Below are 17,925 nucleotides of genomic sequence, written 5' to 3' on the forward strand. Positions count from 1 at the left end.
AGCCACGGCTCTGTACAACACTTTGGAAGAACTGAGTGGAATTTCATTTGTTACATGCACAGAATAAGTCAGTTCCATGGGTGATTCAAGCAGGTCCCAGTGCCTGGGCAGCAAAGCAAGGAGAGGAGACTGTTTGATAGGGAAATGTTGATATGGAACAAGGCCTGGAGACCGGAGTGGGAGAAGACCACCACCAGTTCTTTGGAAGCTGGACAACACCACCATGGACAGCAGCAACAGTCAGACGGGGTAATGAAGGACATCACCACGTGCACAGCAGGAGGAGCTCCAGGAAGGCAGGCAGTCATTACCTGAGAAGGAGCATGGCCAGGTTTCTACAGGGGAAAAAGCCCCTCTGACTCTGCAAAGCTGCACCATCGCCCTTCTGAGCTCTGCACATCTGTCACAGCTCAGCTGTGTCCAACCTACCCCATTCCTGCATGTATGGAATTAATTGGACACTGGAATGTGCAGGAACTGCTGCCAGTTCTTAGAGTAAAAAATATTTCTTATTTAGGCTGCGAGTTGTAATTAACTTTGCAGATCTTGAGACTAGATTTGAGTGTTAAATGGGGAGTCAGGAGCTGGCCATGCAAGGAAATCTTTAACCAACTCTGTGTGCTTGTTCCAGGCACATCCATCCCCAGTGACCTGATGGAGACAAGGATGTGGGATGAGAGATCTGAATCAAACCAGGCAGGATTTAAATACCACCATTCATGACCAATAAGCCAATTTGCCAGGACTTCACTTTCTGGCAAAAATTGACTCAAAGTTACCTGTGAAACATTATTGGCATAAAAATATCCATAATAATAATAATGACATTAATAACAATAACTTTGTCCTGATGGTTCCTCTGATGTCACCTACATACTTTCTTAGATGTGATGTCATCTGGGTCGTTTGTGCTGTCCCTGCTCCTGGTCAGGACTTGGTGTCCCTCAGAGGTAGATTCTTTGCTCCTTCGCTCGGCTTCATGTTCAGATTCAGGACATTCTTTTGGGCCATCTCCATGGCTTTTCCTGCCATTGGAACAGAAAATAAACACCTGTAGCAAACAATGCTTTCTTCTCAAACCTTGTGTTCATGGTTTTATCCATCTTGACTTCAGAATCACTCTCCTCTCTTCTCACAGTAGGAATTTTTCTAATTTTTTAAAAAATACAGAGCAAAAGATTTGCAGCCTAGGTCTGTCATAGGCCCTTCAACAAGGCATCATTGAAACCCTTTTCTTCCATCATATATCCATAGCCTCAGGTATTTCTTGGTATGTAGATCAGAAAGCTAAAATATTTTGTTAATGAAACAAAAATAAAACAATATGCTAAATTTCATCTTGCTACTGGTATATACATGATATTCATATGCTAAAACAAAAAAATACTAGATAATTGGTTTTGTCTACTTACTCATTCTCCTGCACATGCTGCACGTTGCCCTTTGTCCTGTGTGATTTATCCAGCATGGAAATGTTAACAGGAAACAAACCCTCCATCAGGTCCAAAGCAGTTTTTCTGTCAGGATGAGGCATGAGAATGTCCACCAGAGACCTGTCTTTGGCCACGATCTCCAGAGCAAGTTCCTGGTCCCGCTGGTGGTGAGGAGGCTGCAGCCTCCTCCTGGGCAGGCGTGTCCCTGTCTCCAGGGGAACATCCTCCTGTGCAGCTGAACCTGTGGCTGCATTTCTGTCTCCTTGGAGAGGCTGAGCCAGTGCTGGGAGGGGGCACATTCCCTGCTCTGCCGGAGCTGCAGGATGCTGCCCTGGATGCTTTAGTGCAGCATTGCCACTCGGACACTGAGTTCTGCATTCCTCCTCCACTCCAGCACCTTCCTTGCTTCCCCTTCTTGGGATAGGAACAGAGGTTTCAGGAACCAGCTCCTTAGTATCCTGAAAACATGCATGTCCAGTTATGCCATTATGTCCATGATTCTTGGATCCATCTTTCTCAGGATCATGGAAACTATAAGAAAGAACACAGTGCCTTTTATGTGAGACATTCCTTCTTCGATAGATACTTGTGCAGACTGTTTATGAGCTATGATCAAATGTTTCTGATGTTACAGTTCTGTCTGGAACTTCCTAGTCAGCATGCAAGGAACTGGAAATTTACTGCTAAACTAGGAAATTTAAGAAAAACTTCAAAATAGTGCTAAAAATACGATTTTTTTCCTAACATAATCAAGCCTCCAGAAACCATTGGGATATTTTTGAATGACTGAAACAGTGGAAATTCTTTTACTACACAAGAATCAGCATCACTGCCTTGCTGAGACAGAGTTCAGATGGTTTTCTCCTCTGATGCTCCTCAGACCAGCAAAGCAAATATGGAGAGTTAAAATGCAAACTTCTCAGTTAGTGAGGTGTAAACGGCACAGTATTTTTTTTCCTTTCAAAAAGCACACCCAAAGCCCCTGTCACACCACGCTGATCACACACTCTTTCCAGGCCTGGGCACACCCGAGCTGGTGGAGATGCTGTTTTCTCTGGAGCTCGGGTGAGGGAGCTGTGATCCCAGAGATCTGACTGTGCAGGGATAGCAGCCCAGGGGCACCCGGCACTCCCAGCTTGTGCTTCACACGGTGGAAGTGGTTTTAAAGACTGTCCCCAATGGGCAATACTTCCATATGGACAAGGAAGGATCCCGAGAGAGAAGGACAGGAGCAGCCAGCCATGGCTGTCACACTTCACAGCCTTACCTGGGGGAGCTGGCACAGCCCTCACAGCTCTGGGACGGTGCTGCTGCACCACTGGCACATCTGCACATGTCCTGGAAGGGAAAACAGCACACTGGGACAACGGGCACTGCAGGAGAGGCAGCTCTTTAACTTACTCACGTGCACACTTCCAGGGACAGGGCATCCACAGCCTCCTGGACAACCTGTGCCAGGGCCTCACCACCCTCACAGGGAAGAGTTTATTCCCAGCCTCTAATTTAACTCTGCCCTCTGTCAGTTTGAAGCCTTTCTCCCTCTATTCCTGCCACTCCACATCCTTGTAAAAAGCATAAAGTCCCTCTCTGACTTTCTCATAGGGCCCCTTTAGGTGCTGGATCTCTGTCTTACCCGAGGGGAAGGAGGAGCAGATTTTGATCTGTCAGGAGCTCTCCCCGATGCAGGATCACCTGCCTGTGGGAGCCTTTCAGCTGCAGGACAGATGTTGGTGCAGGTCCCGTGTGCTCTGTTGGGGTCAGCCCTGTTGGGGTCAGCCCTGCTGCTCACACCCAGCGGGGCTGCGAGAGCCGAGGCAGGAAAAACATCGGGCGATTTTTCTCTGGGGAAAACTTGGTGGAAAACCTCATCATTTTCAATCTTCCTGCTCCCACTTGGGTTGGAAATCTTGCCAGGAGGCCCTTTGGGATGTGACAGCCTCTTCTGCAGGGGTGGCTTATGCAGTGGGAGGTGCTGTGAACCCCCTGGCCTTTGGCTGATCTTTCGCTCCATGTATTCCATCAGTGCAGTGTGCTGGATTTGTTTCAGCTCTGTCCTGGAGATGCTGGAACTGGAAAGTGCCCTTTCTCCATTCTCCAGAGCCCTTCTCCTGGCTGCCACTATATCTTGCTCAGTGATTTCATCCTTAACTTGACTCCAAGATGCTTCCTTATCCATTAGCTGATCGAGCTTCTCAGGCTCAGAATAGCACAGTTTCTTTTCCTCTTTGGTTACCCTTTTCCTTGCCCCTACTCGACCTGCTTGTGGCTTCTGTATTTCTTCATCTTTATTGAAACTTTCCAGGGATTCTAGATGAGAAGGGGAGCAAAGAACATGTTTGGGATCCTCATTTGCACTGGATAACGAGAAAGACCGAAGGTGTTCAATTGATGGCCTTTTAGAGGGTTTCTGTCTCAGTCTGACAGGCAAACTCATCTGTAAGTCTTTTCTCTTAAAGGAGGTTTCTCTAAGAACCTTTTTCTGAGCCACTTTAAGTTTCTCTCTGTAGTCATTCTGGAAGCTCTCCTCTGTGAATGAGGCAGGGCCCCCGAGGGTGGGATCCGGGCTCTGGAGCTCAGCACTGCCCCGGGGGTGCTGGCTGGGCCCTGCACACTGAGGGATCTCCCTTGGCTTCTCCACACCCTGTGCTGAGGCAGCACAGCCGCCTGAAGGGATTTCCCTCAGTGACCTCCTGGAGTCCTCCTGGCTGCGGGAGAGCTTGGTGGGCTGTGGGACACTGCTGGGTGTCCCCCCAGAAAGGTAGTAAAGCATGGGGGTCATCTGCCTGGTTATCTGTTCACCAGCACGGTCCTCCCAAAGCTGTCTGGAGAGCTGGGTTTGAAATCCAGGGTGGTGTTTCTGAACAGGAGGATCCTCTTGTTCCAGGCACGTGCTGAGGTCGAGACTGCTGTTATTATCCTGTTTTCCTTCCTGGGATTCACATACTAAGTGAGATGTGGAATCTTCCTTTGGTCTGCAAAAAGCCATTTGGCTGCTGGCATCACAGCACTGCTTCCTTCCCTGATCCAGCCCCTTGTGCTGAGGGTGCTCTGCTCCCACAGCCTCGCAGCTGCAGCACCCCAGTGACCTCTGCACTCTGGCTTGCTGATCCACGACTGGCTCCCTGACACCTCTCCCAGTTTTCCCTTCCGAATCATAGCACTGATTTTTGTCTGTACAACTGTTCAGCTTCCTGGAAGCATTTTTTATTGGGAGAGCATTCTCCATATATTGTAGGTCACAGCTGTCCTCAAACACATCCTGGTCCATGTCTGGATGCCACTCTGCACAGGGCAGGTCCTGAGCATGGGGCAAGGGCCCCTTTTTCTGGCTGGGTCCTGGCACAGTGCTTGGCAGAGCTGCTTTGGCAGTTGGATTCTGCACCCCACAGGGACACTGTTTGACTTCCTGTGTATCATTAACAGCGTTGGGGTTGGAATGTGCTGGGTGGTAGGACTTGGAGTTCATCTCGGTGGGAATTTTATAACCATGAACTGAATTATAAGCAGAAAGTATTTTGGGCACATTTGCCACAGAGTCTGTCTTTAAATATTCTTGAAAAATGAATGAAGAAGGTCTGCTGCAAATGTGTGGATTGCTTCTCTTTGTAGGTTGTTGGGGTGGGCTCCACTCTCCATTTCCCCCTGTCTTTAACCCCTGAATGTTTGATACAGATGCCTCATTTGTAGAATCAGAAGAAAGGCCCTTGTTTTCCAGAGTCTTTTCCCTGGCAGGTCTGATGTCTCGCTCTGTGAGTTCATCCCAGTGTTGGCTCCCTGGCACATCCCTGTGTGCCAGCTGACTGTCCTGCACTCCAGGAGCTGCCTGCACCTTACACCCACTGTGTCCTCCAGAGCTGTGTCCCCCTCTGGAATTGTCCCGGTGTCTGGTGATGTTGTAGCTGTCGAGTCGTGTGGGAGGGGAAGGTGGAGGTGCTGCCGGAGGTGGAGGTCCCTGAGTTAAAGTCTCTCTGGTGAGATCAGTTCCACAGCGGTCAGGGAGGCTGGGAGAGCTGGGATGGATGCTCGGGGCTGGTGCCTTGTGTGGCTGCAGGGACCTGAGGTCAGAGGGGGCAGCACTGAGAGTATAAATTCCCCTGACGTACTCCGAGTCCATGTACGGTGCCTGCTCCGGGGGCAAAGGACAACATTCCCCACAGCAGGGGCGGGTGGGACACTCTGGCGCGTTGGAGCCCCCTGAGAAGGAGCTGTAAGCAGAGTCTGCCCTCCCAGGGAGGTGCAGGGCATGGTCTGTGCTGCCCATCGACATCACTGGTGACAGATGATGAGCATTGTCAGGGGAGATCACAGGCTCTGCCAGCTCCCCACTTCTGCCACCTTGCCTGTGAGTCCACCTTTCTATCTCATTCCCAACTGAAGCCATATTGTAGCATTCCCCGAAATCCAAGGCTGATTAAAAGTCCACAACTGAGTCGTTAGAAAAGAACATTTTTCTCTGTATCACATTCCAATAATATCTAGAAGATCCTAAAAAGAAAGAGAAAAGTGAAAAAACTCAGTGGGAGGATTCTCATTGCACTTTTTCTCAGAGGTTCATAGAAAGAAAGTGCCTTGAGGCTGAGAGAGCATCTTGATGAGACATCCTGACGTCAGTAAAAAGTCACAGCTTTTAAGACAGTCAAATATTTCTGGCTGCAGCCAGGAACCCCCCTGCAAACATAGCAAATGGACTAGAAAGAAGCACCAGCTCAGAGTTCATGTACAACAAATACACCACTTTTGCAGAGTCTGGAAGACAGCCCATGTTCAGCAGCAGCACTTGACAGTTCCTCTGGTGGCTGTGCAAGGTGCCCCCAGGTTTACTTCACAGATGGGTCTCCACAAGCAGCCCCTCAAGGGGCCAGCAGAAGACACACGGGAGATGCTCCCACCAACAGTGTGACCCCCTCTGTCAGCTTCAACCCCCCTGACACACAGGCAGCACGAGCCCCTCAGAAAAGACTGAACCTGGCACCAGATGGGTGCTGGCAAGTGACTTTGTTTAGTAATTCTCATTTAAACCAGCTCTAAAGACTGATTAGTTATTAAATAAAGCAAACAGTCTTGAAAACAAGCTGCTCCAGTGACAGGCCTTCTGAGCAGACACAAACTCTTTCCAAAGCCCTCCAGAATATTACATGTCTGATTTCTTCACAAAGGTTGAACTCACCAGACCCTAATCTGCCATTTCCAATATCATATTTCTGTGGCAGGCCTCACAAAGCTGGCAGAAAGAGAGGTTTGAGGGGTGATGTTGCTCTTTAATCAAAAAACTTCACATTCCTGCCTTGTTTCAAAGACAGTCCCGGTATCATTCATTTTGAGCCAAAGCAAGAGATGGATAGGAGCCAAAACACACAAGTTAATCTATAAATGAAACTTGGACTGGTGAGACACACTAAATAAATTAACTAGTTTCTGGGAACTGAAAACAGCCTAACACCACACAGTGGGAATTTCTGCTGGGCTTTTTTTTTGAAATTTCAGTAAGAAATCAGCTCAAGGATGCCTGGAGAAGTTCTCTCCCTCTTTATAGATTATCTAAACCACAGCTGTGAAATTTCCTTGTGTGTCCCTGAGTAACTGGGTCACACAGGTAACACGAAGGATCAATGGCTGATGATGACATTCCCCATCCTTGTCACCATAGCACATTAAGGACTTTAAGGAAATAAAACCTTAGGTACCTGGTGATAGGGACACCTTGGATTTTCTGAAGCCTCAGAGCTAAAAAAGCAGGTGAAGGTTGCCCTGCCATTCCCTGCAGACTCCAACTGTGCCACAGTTCCACCACCCTGGGCACACACAGTGCCCTGGGGGTCTGTCCCACCAGCCACCCTGGGCTGGGAATGCTCAGCAGGACCTGCAGGGGCTGGGAAGGGCCCCTGGGATCAAACCCCATGGGAGCCACATTCCACAACAGACCCAGAAGGCAGATTCCTCTGTCATTCTTATCTGCCTTGTTTCAATCAAATTTTTCTCCCAGTGGAATCTCTCCAAACAGTTCTGTTCCTGACAGTGCTATAAATAGAGCCAAGTCTTTGTCTGGGATGTGCTGGCACAGATCCACAGAAGTTAATGGAGCCACCCTGATTTACAATGAGAATTTGGCTCTAACTTTTCACAGCAACGTGTAGAAATAGCAGTTGTGGTTTGGTTTATGTCTATCAGTGAAAGTTCTCTTCTGGTTTCCTATTCCAGTGATTCCCAACATCTCTTTTTCCTCCTTATTTCAATCTCCTGATTGTGATTTACAGTGAATTTGGCAATACAGTGAAGAATTTTTGACTCAGGTGGTACCAGAAATAAGAGGAAATATAATTTCAGTATTTTTGAAGACCAAGGCAAGGACCTCTGACTGACACTGAAACACACCTTAGGGAAGATTTGTCTTATTTCTTTTGGAGAAGATATTTCCTAAACCTTGGCAGCAGAATCATTGATCTCAATGTGTTTAAAGAACTATGTGAAAACTGCCTTCTCTTTCCCATGTAAGAGAAAAACATTAATGCACTTACAACTCACCTGACAAAAACAATAACATTATTGTTCTCAGCTGGGAGGTGGCAGAGCTCCCTCAGGGACTGTCTCTGGGCCTCAGAAATGCTCTGGCAAGACTGGAATACAACGTGCACATTCCAGACAGGCTTGCAATATTTTCATTGTAAACCACTGAAAGCAAGAAGAAAAATGTTAAATTAAAGTCTCTCAGAACCAAACCCAGTGGAAGATGAAGGGAAGTGTATTAACACTTGTGTTAACTTGACTTCCATTCACTGGGTCATTATATTTACCCCAGTACTGCCCTGGGGACCCACACAGAGCACAGCCCTCTGTGTGAAGCAGTTTGCAAATATAAAGCACACCCTCTTTGCTTTATCCATCTGACCAACCAGAGAGATGAGATGAACACACAGAGGAGAAACAGGGGCTCTGTGGGGAATGGGACCTGTCCAGTGCTTCCCTGATGGCTGAGGAAGGACAAAACCCAGAGGACAGAGGACACTGTGCACGAGGCTGGGCTGACTCTGGGCTGAGATAATCATCTTATATCTCAAAACAATATTTGTTCCAAGTTTCCACCATAATAATGATAGAAAAAACAAGACAAAATAATAGTGGCAAGGTAATGCCAGGAAGTTCCCATTGTGCAGCTCGTGCTGTACAATTTCTCAGCTCAGACACCAGTGCTGGCATTAAAAACCTTCACCCAAACACTATCAAACAGGCCCCAAGTGTTGAGAGCCAATTTGTGCCCTGCTGAAGTTTCCAGTCCCTCACAGACCTCTGTTAAATACAAGTCACCACATCAACCTCTTCTGTTCTCAGGAAAGGTGGTTTGCATTGCACAACCTGGAATTCTTTGCAACCAACTCAGAAGGTCAAAGCCTTGTGTCTCTGGCAAATTAACTGTACAGAGAAAAACCAGTGACTCCAGACTGCAGTCAGTTAACAAGTTACCTGTCTTTTAAGGGCAGGATTTCTTCTACTTACACTTTGGTCTTGTTTGACCTCATTTAGACTGTGCTAGGTACCAGAATTGATCCATAACTCACCTGAGTTACACACAATGCTTGCTCAAACAAGCCATCACCCTTTAGAAACACAGCTATTTTCTTTATGAAGTGTCTGATTTATTCTCAGCAACCCAGGAAAAACAACCCCTGGCACCAAACAGACTCCACACACTATGTTTGTGTCCTTGTGCAGGTCCCTGGAATTACCAACACCACCTTTCTGTCAGGGAAGCAAGAATGAGCATTTTCTTTATAAAGACAAGCAAAGTTCAAACCTTCATAGCTCTCTTTCCGTAGAACTGCCCTTTTTAAACAAATGGCTCCATGACAATAAAGGGGAAAACCACAGCTACTGATCCAGATCAAACCACAACACTCAACTGTTCTCAAGGAGAGCGACAAGTGTGCAAAATGCAAAGCAAACACTGTGACCAACCTACCAGTATCATGTCATGTTCATGCCTGTGAATGACCTGTTCCTTATCCAAGGGTAAACACCTGATGTAAATATTAGCTGACATTCTCCAGATTCCAGCCAGTTGCACAGGCTGCAGCACCTGATCCATCTGCTCCCCGAAGATCACCTGAGAGACTCTGGTGTCAGCAGATGATCCCATGGGCTGTCCCAGGGCAGCCTAGAGAGTCCAAAATCCTGGGGAAGTCAGGTCCAGTCTCTGGTATCTCAGAAACCCTCAGCAGGTCATGGGTTGATGATCTGGCACAGGTTCCCAGATCTCCATCCTGATCTTCCTGGACAGACCTTGATGCCCATGCAGAACATGGATGCAGTGACTGCATCTCTGAGACATGAGACATCTGGAAATAAGAGCTGCTCCTTTGACTAGACTGTGAGAGATCCAAAAATTCCAGACAAATGCCTGAAGTCTTCAGATTCCATCACTTTGACATGACTATTGACAGGGTGAGAGAAGTGGAGACACCACATCCAGAGAGTGTGTCTGGCTGATCACCATGATTTTCAGCACCATGAAAGCCCCTGTTTCTCTCTTAGCTACCTTTTTTTTTTTAATAGATATTTTCCCTTTATTATTTTTTTCTAGCTTATAATCAACAATTTTGTCCCCTTGGACTTTCAGCTTTAGGTTTCAAACAGGAAGCCAAACACAGCAGATGACATCCCCTTTAGACAACTGGAAAAACACACGTTCTGCTAATCTGTGGTTTTCTTACTAAGGTTTCTGAAGACTCTAACCCCCAAATTTCTCATTCAATGCAATTTCCAGAACTCATGCAGGTAGCTAATGGCTGCAAGGATACAGTGTGTGTGTCAAGAAGGGATCCTGACTGACTGGAAGCTTTGCTGGAGCCCCAGTGCCAGCACTGGTCCATCCTGTCCCTATGTCAGGGGGTGACACCTCCCTGCTGGCCACAGGCACTTCCCTGTCATTCCCACTGGGCTGAGGAAGAGCTGAGGCCCAGATGAAATACTTTTGGACCCAGGAGCCATGGCCTGGTCTCTGGCCAAAGTTTTAATGAGGAAGATCAGGTTTGGCAATTCCTCACAGCCCTGTGAGAGACTTTTCCTGGGCACCCACCAGAGCCTGACCCTTTAATGAGAGCAGTCACCCACCACATACCTCCCATTGTCCTCCAATTCCCTGACTTCCCTTATTCAGCCTCAAAAATTTCTCTTGGCTTCCATCAACATTAGTCTCTAATCTACTAAACAGCACCAAACACTTATTTTTGTTTCTACCTCTGTGCTTCTCAAAACTGCTTTTTCCAGAAATCACAGTTTCATCCCAAACGTATTTTTCTTTCCAACTGTTTCCATTTCACCCCTTCTTAGTTCATCATAATTTTTCTTTTTTCTTTTTTCAATCTAATCAAGTTCATTTGATGCCATAAATATAACCCCATACTGCTTTTGCAGGCTACAAGAACACCCACAAATATCCAAGGGCTTTAAAGACTTACAGGCTCTAAGGTACTCAAAATCAAAAAGAAAAAAACCTAATGACACTGCTGATTTTTAAATGTATGCCTTTAGAGTTAATATAGATATTAATTAATAGAATAAATAATATATATAATGAAGATGTTTTCTCATTTCTACCTGTTGAGTGCTTGCCAGCAAGGCCATCCAAGAAACATCAGAGAAAAATAAAATTCTCCAAGTCCCCCTGACCTGCTGCACTGAGCTGCCCACAGCTTAGGCAGCAAGTCAGACCCTAAAGAGGTGAAATCCAGTTCAACATCTCCTTGCACTGATGAGTGGTTTGAGTCCAGAACCCTGTGAGTTGGTAGAAGCTGGTTAGCAATCTGTGCAAGCAGAGTTTTAACAACATATCCATGATTAACAGCCTGTAATTAGAAAAATCCAAGTGTTTATTACAGACAGCTCCACCAGCTGCCACACATCCCAAACCCAGCATATTCCCAGCACTGCAGAGATCAGAACTTGCCTTTCCCAGCTTTATCAGAACTCTGGGACTGATGCTCACTCAGGTTTATGAGTGACAGTTGTCAGGCTGGAAAATGCCACAAAGTCATCTTATCTCTGAAGAATTGTGGTTTTCTGGCAGCTACACGTGGTTTCTTGTGCCACAGTATAAAACCATTCCCAGCAGCTTTGTGGATGTCTCTGCCACTGCAGTCCAGGGGCCCTGACAGCACAGACTGCAGAGTCCAGTTCCTCCAGGCTCTAGTGATGTTTTCCACAGACAAACCTGCCATGGGAGCAAACATTCCTGCTGCAGCTCCAGTTTTGGACAAGGATGGATCCAGAGGCACTGGCTGGGCAAGGAGCAACGTTTTGTTTGCCTTAATAAAGTGGGATTATATATATATTTATTTATATAAATAAATCTGTGTGCGGATATTTAGATTATGGCTTTTAGATGTAATAAAGATGGATCAAACAATTCATTCTCTGCTCCTTAAATGTTCTGAGCAGCTTTTTGCTGAGCTTGGCCAGCTTTAGACTGAGTGCTATGAACTTCATGAATGATACAGAAACACATTCTCTTCACTGTATTCCCAAAGTCATTCCCATCTAGGGAATAGCTACGGGTAAAACACTGCACAGAGAGTCCTACCAGACCTTCCCAGAGGTCAGTTTGGCTCACCCAGATCCTCCCAGAGAACAGGAGCAGGACCCAGCTCCCTCACGTCCTCACCACTCCTCCTAAATACAAATTGATTTTTTTAATACCTTACTACCCTCAGGAAATCATGGAACTTTTCCATTCTTTCAAAGCACATTCCCAGTCTAAAATATCAATAGCAAACAATACTTTCATTTTCTCATAGACAAATTAAGGATTATGAAGTCATATTAATCAATTACTTGATATTTTAAAAAATCCATTAGCTCTTTAACTTTCTTATTTTGACATAGGAAACAGAAACTGTTCCTTACCAGAGGATGTCTGTTTTCAGTCTAATTCATCCAGATGTTAAACATAATTGTGCCTGCCTTTGGGCTGGGGCAGACACTAATGTCATATCCAGTTACTACAGAACATTCCACTGGAACAAGAGGAAAACACCAAATATACATGAGACATAATATATCAGACTGCTCTGTTCCTTTGGCAAATAATGGATTCCAGTATTTTCCCACAGCTTTCATTTGGACAGGATTCATAAGGGTTTATGCTTAATCTCACTAAACATATCACTGGTTTCCACAACAAACAATGAGAAACTGGATTAGTAGTTAAAAATAATCTAGAAATATCCAATAGTTACATTAGTGCAGGTTTAATGGGGGGGTACTTGGAATCATGGGCATAAATCAAACCCTTGATCTGCAAAGAGCATCAGAGAATCACAGACTGGTTTGGGGTGGAAGGAGCTTAAAGGGCATCTCATTCTAGCCCCTGCCATGGGCAGGGACACCTCCCACTATCCCAGGCTGTTCCTTTGATCCAACCTGGCCTTGGACACTTCCAGGGATCCAGGGGCAGCCACAGCTTCTCTGGGCAACCTGTGCCAGGGCCTCCCCACCCTCACAGGGAAGGATTCCTTCCCAATACCCCATCCAAGCCCACCCTTGTCCAGCTCCATCCAGACAAATCTGACAGGAGAGCCAGAGGAAAAGTCTGGGGAAAGCATCAATTCCTTCAGTGCTGGGAAAAGGCAGCACCCAGGGCTTTAGTGAGAGCCTTTGCCCAAGCAGGCAGTGCCAGGGCAGGGATTCCCCTCTGGCAGCAGGGAGGGCTGGGAGAGCAGTGGCAGCTCACTGGGAACGGCTCCTGGTCACCCCCAACCCGGGACCGAGGGGTTCCCTGTCTGTGGCACTTCATACCCATTAGTCCTCACCTAAACAGAAGGCTGAGAGTTTTTGCAGGTCCACCTTTCTACATTTAATCTGTTCTACAGAAACTTTCTGAGTTCCCAAATCCTCCATAACCTGCGTTTCAGCATCAGCCTCAAACACTGCCTGTGCTGGGGGATCATTGAGTGTATTTGTACCAAGGGAACTGTTCCCTGTGTAACAACGTCTGCCAGCCAGACCCCTCACCCCATCTGTTTAACATGGACCTAGATTTCACTTGTTCTAGAAAAAAAACCATAATCTGCACACTCAAGGATAGAGCAGAGCTCCTGTGTTTGTATTAGGCTGAGGTGACACTCCAGACTGTCCATGTCCACAGCAGGGATGAGGTTGGTCCCTTACACACTGTAACACACTGATCATTTTAGCATTTTAAAGATAAATTTTCTAGTACAAATTCAGTTCTGCCCTTGTCAATTATTTGGGTACATTCACACATTTCCCCAAGAAAATGTCATCTTTCACCCACAGAGATCCCTGAAGTTCAGGTGGTCTGGTGCAATCACGAGTGCCTAAGACAGCTTTCAACCCCAGGTTAGACAAGCCAAAATGTGAGTTTAATATTTTCCAAGGAACATCCTGCTCCCTCCTCTGCTTCTGGGCTGTTCCAGGAGGGAACATGGACAGATGGGAGCACCTGGACCTTGACAGCACATGCTCTGCAAGGGACCTGAGAGTGAGTCAGTCCTTGCTGGGCAGAAAGGAGGGATAGAAAACACATCACTTGGACACCTGGTTTCCCAGTGTTGTGCTTTCTTCTCCTGCCTCCACCAGCTTCTGCCTGGCTCTGGACAGGCTCTGGCAACACGTGTGACCATCCCGCCAGTGGGACCAGTGGCTGTGCCTGCCCTGTGCTGCTGAGCTGGGACTGGGCACCCTCTGCACCTCCTCTTTTGCTGAGACCTCCCAAGCCACCTGTGAACAGCTCCACGATGCCACAGCACCCCCAGGCTGGCCCGTGTGGCACAGAGCTGGGGCAGCTGGCACAGAGCCACGGGGAGCTGGCACAGCCCGCGCATCTCCAGCGCCCAGACCCACATACACCAACTCTGCACTGAACCCTGTGGGTCCAAGGACCTGTGTGGTGTCCTCCAGCTGCTCCAGGGACACTGCTGAGCTGAAGGGAAATCTGCTTGTCAGGATGGAGTGGTGAGATCCCCCCAGCACAGCACGGACAGACACTGCAGCCCCCAGAGCTCTGCACACTCAGCCTCACTGAATCCCCCCTCCCCAAACACACCCCCATCCACAGCTGAGGGAGCAGTCAGACCAGGGACCAGCAGAATCACTGCTCTCCGGACTTACAGCAAACACAGCATAAGCAACAGAGTAACCAGATGTTCTTTTTCATTCTTTTCTTGCATAAAGCAAATATACAGATAGACAGCACAGCAACTGCCGGGGACAGCATGTACAGGCATCTAAAACACACACACACTGAACTGATGTTTGGTTTAGTGAGACCCACAGAACTACAGAATGGTTGGGCTGGAAGGGACCTCAAAGCTCAGCCAGTTCCACGGGCAGGGACAGCTCCCTCAGACCAGTCACCAGTCACCTCCGGCAGTGTGAGGGCACGGGCACAACGAGCACAGACAGTGCACACCTTCTGCCTCCAACATTCTCCTTATAAAACAGACGCTAATGCTCTGGTTCCAGACTCCAGCTGTGCCCTCGGAAAAGACGGGAAAGTCAGCGAATCAGAACTTTCGCGTCTCAGAGCCTGCAAAGTTTTCAGTGCACTCACAGAACGCGGGGGGCGAGTCCCGTCTCTCAGCTGGTCCCAGGCCGGGATGTCCCCGAGCAGCTCCAGGGGCACTCACAGCACCCTCCGGCTCCTCGGGCAGCTGCCCTGGGCTGTCCGGGGCTCTGTCCGGGGCTCTGTCCGCTCAGCAGCGGTGGCAGTGGGGAGGGAAGGAGAGCAAACAGTGGGCTGGGCTGTCCCATTATCTCACCAGTCAATCATTAACGACGGCGCTGCTGCTGCCCGAGCTCTTGGCCAGCGGCCACGGCTCCCACGTGGGCACGGCTGAAAAATTCCATGAATATGCTGCCAAGGCCATAGAGGAGAGAGCAGGTGAGGCCCCTGCGACCCAACACACTCCTGCACATCCCACCCGGACGGGACAGGACAGCACCGCTCCAGGAGCATCCCTCCCATCCCACCGGGACGGCACCGCCTCAGGAGCATCCCTCCCACCCCACCGGGACGGCACCGCCTCAGGAGCATCCCTCCCATCCCACCGGGACGGCACCGCCTCAGGAGCATCCCTCCCATCCCACCGTGACGGCACCACCTCAGGAGCATCCCTCCCATCCCACCGGGACGGCACCGCCCCACTCCCCCCTCGCTGTGCCTTGCCTGTGGTGTCCCCAGCCCGGGGTCACAGAGCACAGGAGCCCTTGCTCTGGGGCAGTCGGGAAGCACTGCTAACAAAAACTAATTAAATCCAACTCAAAGTAGTTAGATTTAATCCAACAAAGTAGTTAGATTTGATTTTCTTAAAAGATTATGCCCTGCTTCCTGAGGGTGAGAGAAAAAGGGTTGTACAGTGGAAGTTAATGCAGCTCAAGGCAACTCTGAAGCTGTGTTTTATACACTGCAGGGTTTTTCTTTGTGTGGCCTTTTAATTATTTTTAAGTGTTTTTTCTCATAAAAGAGCACAGAAAGCACACAGATTGAGGCTTTCATCTGATTCGTGTGACTCTGAATCAACTCAAACCCCTGCAATAAATGTTTTCTGCTTCCAAATATATGTGATGAAGCCTCATACAAACATTTTATAATGTCCTTATCCAGTGAGATGAATTCCTGCTACTTCCCAGCTGGGCTTAAAAAATAAGCCGATTTTGTGCCACTATTTTTTCCCCTCAAACTAAGCTGCCAACTGGATAATGCCATGCTCTGTAATTTGTTATGTATTGTCTCTCAAGGGAAAGCTGGGCATTCCTCCCACATTTCCTACAGAAATAATCTGCTCACCTGTGGTTATGCTGTTCTCATCTGTTGGAAGGAGAAAAGTGGCCTCCAGTGGGGGACAGGCTGAGCCTGTGGGTTGTGCCTGCTCTCACCCCACTCCCCTGCAAGGCCATGCCAGAGTCATCCCAGAGAGCTTGGAATGGGGTTTAATGCAGGGAATCTGGAGAGGACAGGGATTGTTGTGTTGGGAAAGTCTCAACTCCACATCTCCTGTGCACGAAGAGGCTCTGGAACACCATCCTCTGATGATTCGTGTAATCCATGTTTGAGGTTCTTCTGTGAGCAAACACCCAGGCTCCTCTTCAGAATCCTGCACACAAATAGGCCCTCCCCGAGCCCAGTCTTTTTTCACCAGCACATAACGTGGTCAGTAACTTTGCATATGGAAAAGGGCTCCTGGGAAGTTACTCAGTAACTAACTCAGGGTTTAGTCATTGCATTAAGTCCTGTTTTCACCCAGCAGTGACTTGGTATCTGATCAACTGCTCTGCCACAGGCAGCGAGGGGATGTTTCCAGAAGTGCAAGAAATGAGAAGGAAAAAAATTCTGCCCACAAAGGCAAAGCTGAGCAATCCTCCTGCCAGGGGATGAGCAGAGCTGTGCTCTGGGGGCAGAGCTGCCACTCCAGGTGTCCTCCATGCACAGCAACTGCTGTACATCCCTTTGCCACTGGTCTGTCAGAGGATGGCTGGTTTGGTGCAGCACTGCACACAAACCTAACCTCAGTCCCACAGGAATAATCAAGGTTCCAACACAGCACACGAGAAAACAGGGAAGTCAAAGCCATCGTATTCTCACCCTGCACCTCAGAGGGTTCATTCACCAGCTCCTGCCTCTCCCTGACCCTGAAACAAGGCTGTTCCCTGCAGACAGTTTGGTTTGGCTCTGGGATTTGCCACAGATCTTTGTAAGGTTTGGCTTTTATATTGGGAGATTTTTAAAAGACATTTCAACACATCAAAATTGAGTGTCCAGACTTTTCCAGACACAGCACAGTGCCTGACTTCTGCCTCTGTGAGAGAACTCTGAAGATATTCAGGTTCAAGAGCCCTTAAATGAAGTGTCTCCTGTATGTAAACTGGGTATCAACAGCGCTTTTCTTACCACACTGCTGTCAGGATAAACCCATTAAAAACTGTGGGGCTTTGAAAACAATCCCCTCCTAACCCAAGGGAAGGCTCTGGGACTCACTGAGTGTCATTCCAGGAGGGCTCTGCAGCCACACTCACACATGGAACACTGGGCAGGGCTCCTTTAGGGCCCTACTCTCACAGTAAAGCTATGTTTTACAAGTATTAGCAATTAAACCTTCCCACTCCCTTCCCACGAAGCGCTGTAGATTTGGGCTGACTAATTGCCCTTTGCTCCATCCTCAGATTCAATCACTGGTAAGATGTTTAATGACTAAAAATGATTGAATGATATGGGATGGGGACACCCCAAGGAGAGAATTTACAGCTGCTCTTGGCAATTAAAACCACTAGAATGCATTAGTGTCAGAGAACATGACAGAACCACGGCAGAAACCTCACTCTTGTGTCAGCCATTCATCAGCTCCAGGAAATAACCAAAGTGTTCTCAGGGGATCTACAAGTCACAAAGCTCACTTAGGTTTGATATTGATAAACTTATGGCAACAATAATAAACAAGGTCAAGAGTAAAAACAAACAGGGGATTTTGTAAAAACAACAGAG

At 47.8% G+C, this 17,925-nt stretch overlaps 1 protein-coding gene across 6 annotated transcripts in view; it reads right to left on the reverse strand.

Moving 5' to 3' along the window:
- The window catches only part of SHROOM1 (shroom family member 1), a 31,722-nt gene extending 16,577 nt beyond the window's left edge, over positions 1-15,145 (reverse strand). For 4 of the 6 annotated variants that reach the window (XR_001877829.1, XR_001877828.1, XR_001877830.1 and 1 more), the window contains exons 1-6: positions 14,998-15,145; positions 7,956-8,102; positions 3,067-5,918; positions 2,701-2,771; positions 1,413-1,964; positions 878-1,025 (exon numbers count right to left, since the gene is read on the reverse strand). Coding sequence is in view for 3 of the 6 variants with exons in the window: in XM_017833882.1 (XP_017689371.1) it covers positions 878-1,025; positions 1,413-1,964; positions 2,701-2,771; positions 3,067-5,814 (3,519 nt within the window). In the remaining 3 variants the exon portion in view is untranslated. The remainder of the gene's footprint in view (positions 1-877; positions 1,026-1,412; positions 1,965-2,700; positions 2,772-3,066; positions 5,919-7,955; positions 8,103-14,997) is intronic. The other 2 variants (XM_017833883.1, XM_017833884.1) reach the window with 2 other exon arrangements.
- Between the last annotated feature and the right edge of the window lie 2,780 nt (positions 15,146-17,925).

Source organism: Lepidothrix coronata, unplaced genomic scaffold (assembly GCF_001604755.1).
Source record: "Lepidothrix coronata isolate B3197 unplaced genomic scaffold, Lepidothrix_coronata-1.0 Scaffold223, whole genome shotgun sequence".
In the NCBI taxonomy this organism is placed as follows: domain Eukaryota; kingdom Metazoa; phylum Chordata; class Aves; order Passeriformes; family Pipridae; genus Lepidothrix; species Lepidothrix coronata.